The 2,199-nt window shown below is 48.6% G+C and overlaps 1 protein-coding gene across 1 annotated transcript; it reads right to left on the bottom strand.

Moving 5' to 3' along the window:
* Positions 1-607: 607 nt before the first annotated feature.
* BO97DRAFT_409412 (EXPERA domain-containing protein) lies at positions 608-1,818 on the bottom strand. The gene is made up of 4 exons (XM_025696060.1): positions 1,557-1,818; positions 1,334-1,497; positions 1,028-1,262; positions 608-965 (listed from the first exon to the last, which is right to left on the bottom strand). The coding sequence occupies exons 1-4, from the start codon at positions 1,768-1,770 to the stop codon at positions 883-885; spliced, it is 696 nt and encodes a 231-aa protein (XP_025545984.1). The 5' UTR covers positions 1,771-1,818; the 3' UTR covers positions 608-882.
* Between the last annotated feature and the right edge of the window lie 381 nt (positions 1,819-2,199).

Genomic DNA, 2,199 nt, shown 5'->3' on the forward strand with positions numbered 1-2,199 from the left:
AAACAGGTGCAGGGTGGCTGGCTAGGCGCTGAGAAGACAGTTGGTTACGGTTTTCCCTTGGCAAAATGCATACATTCACCCCCTGGCGCCCACTGCTAAAGTTATCGCTTCCTTCCATTTCTCTTGCCATCTTCCCAGTCTTGAAATTCTCCCATGATATACCCGGCGTGTTCGGAAATGACCGGGATTGGAAAGTCCCTGATGCCGCTTCGATCGTTCCAGACAGACTTATTTGCTCTGGGATATCGCCTTCTCGAGGTCGCGGTTGGCTCATGCCCGTGCGAGAAGACTCGCGGAGAGGATTGAGAGACGGTCACCAAAAATTACGACCGTGGGATTCTCCAGCCGTGGAGGCTTGAATCATCGACACAGAATCCCGAAGTTCTGAAATTCCCGATGTGGACATTGAAAATGTGTATCTCAAAATGAGCGCGATATGGATGTCTCGTCTGGTTTGCTACCGCGCCCGATGCAAGCCTTTCTCTTGCTGGGTATCACTCTTCTCATTAACTTACTGGCAGTTTTTATCTTCCTATATACGAACGAAGCCAGAACAGCCAGGTAAGTACATCAACGCGACGACGTGCATCACCCATTGAATTCTATTCTGCTGTGCAGGGTTTGAGACTAAGAAGCAGAAAGTCCGTGACGCTTCAGTTATCCTCAATCATTATTGCGGAGAAAAGATCTAGTGATCAAAGAAAAAAAAAGCAAGAATATGCAAGCAATCCTAGAGAGGCAGTCATCACCTAGAGCTTTGTCAAAGCATCGCAGTGCATAATACCATCACTTGATCCTTGCGCGATTCTCTCCGATGACCTGAGCCGGATCTCGCCTATGCACTGCTTGATCAGATACTTTCATGCTAATGTTGATGCAGACTCAAATCCCTTTCCGCCCCCGCTCAACTTCACCCAGCTTCCTGAAAGCACGCGTGATTGCCACGGCACTTTGATACGCGTAGTCTGCGATACGTCAGTAGCAGGTTCTCGAATCCTATCAAGAGCGATGTGGAGGAAATACGAACAGGAGCCTACGACCATCCAGATGAAATTGAAGAAGAAGTAGTAGAACCAGAAGTAATAGCCTTCCGGCCGGCAGAACAAGACCCCATGGAAGTAGTGGTCGAACAAGCTCGTGGCATAGTACAGAACATCCCCGTAGACTTGTCCCAGCGACATGATGAGCTGCAGAGCATGGCGAGCGGGATGCTGGGTGGCGATGCAGTATGCGATGAAGAATGCGAGAGGGCCCCAGAAGAACTGTATGTAGTGATGATTTAACTTCCGTGAGACAACTGAGACGGTCTGTTTGAGCCATTTCCTAGACTTACGGCGGTGACTGCCTCCATGGAGACAAGGAATGAGTCCGAAGTCAGATATCGGGAGTCAGAAAGGGAGTATTCCTTCCATAGCTGGCCGAATAGTTCCTGCGAGCCGGCGAGGATCTTGTGGTTGATAACAAAGTAGGCTTCGAAGAACAGATGAATGAATCCCGCTGGGTTTGGTTCCAGTTTAGCTTACAAATATACCCCGAAGAAAGCAGAGGATACTCACTCAAGCACATCCAAATGAATGCTACCTGGTCTGATCGACTTGCAGTAGGTCGCGTACGGCGGATTATGAGTAAAGCGATCCCAAGTACCGCAGCCCAGAGGAACCCGAATTGAGCAATCAGTGATAATACTGGGGTTTCGTTTGTTGTGTAATGCGGTAACTGTATTGTCGAGGGATAGTAGTGATGAGGAATTGATTCTGTTCTATTGGCCATTTTGTGTATAGTAACTTGCTAGTCAATTTGGAATTAGCCTATTGTGATTGACTACGACTACTGACATGAAACAATATTTGTATTTGATCTTATATTTGGCGCCGTTTGGCTTCGGGGCCGGAAGCCGCGGAGTCCGCGGAGCTTAGCCCTGAATTCGGATCTTCCACCTGCAAGATCAGACCACCAGATTAGAGTTGCGGCGCATCTGAAAGACAATTTCTCTTGCCGTAAGGTAGTACAGTTAATAAGCTTACCATCATTATGAAAGACACATCTGAGAATTGGAAGAATCACTAAAGGCTTGGCTACAACGCCAACCTTTTGAATTGGAAAAGGGGGGAGAGGGTCTCGGGGGTGCTGGAGCCCTGGAAGGCTCTGCTGGGCACGTAACAGATCAGGTAAGCGGCCAATCCCCGACTCGCTTGAACG

This window comes from Aspergillus homomorphus, assembly GCF_003184865.1.
Source record: "Aspergillus homomorphus CBS 101889 unplaced genomic scaffold BO97scaffold_85, whole genome shotgun sequence".
Taxonomy (NCBI): domain Eukaryota; kingdom Fungi; phylum Ascomycota; class Eurotiomycetes; order Eurotiales; family Aspergillaceae; genus Aspergillus; species Aspergillus homomorphus.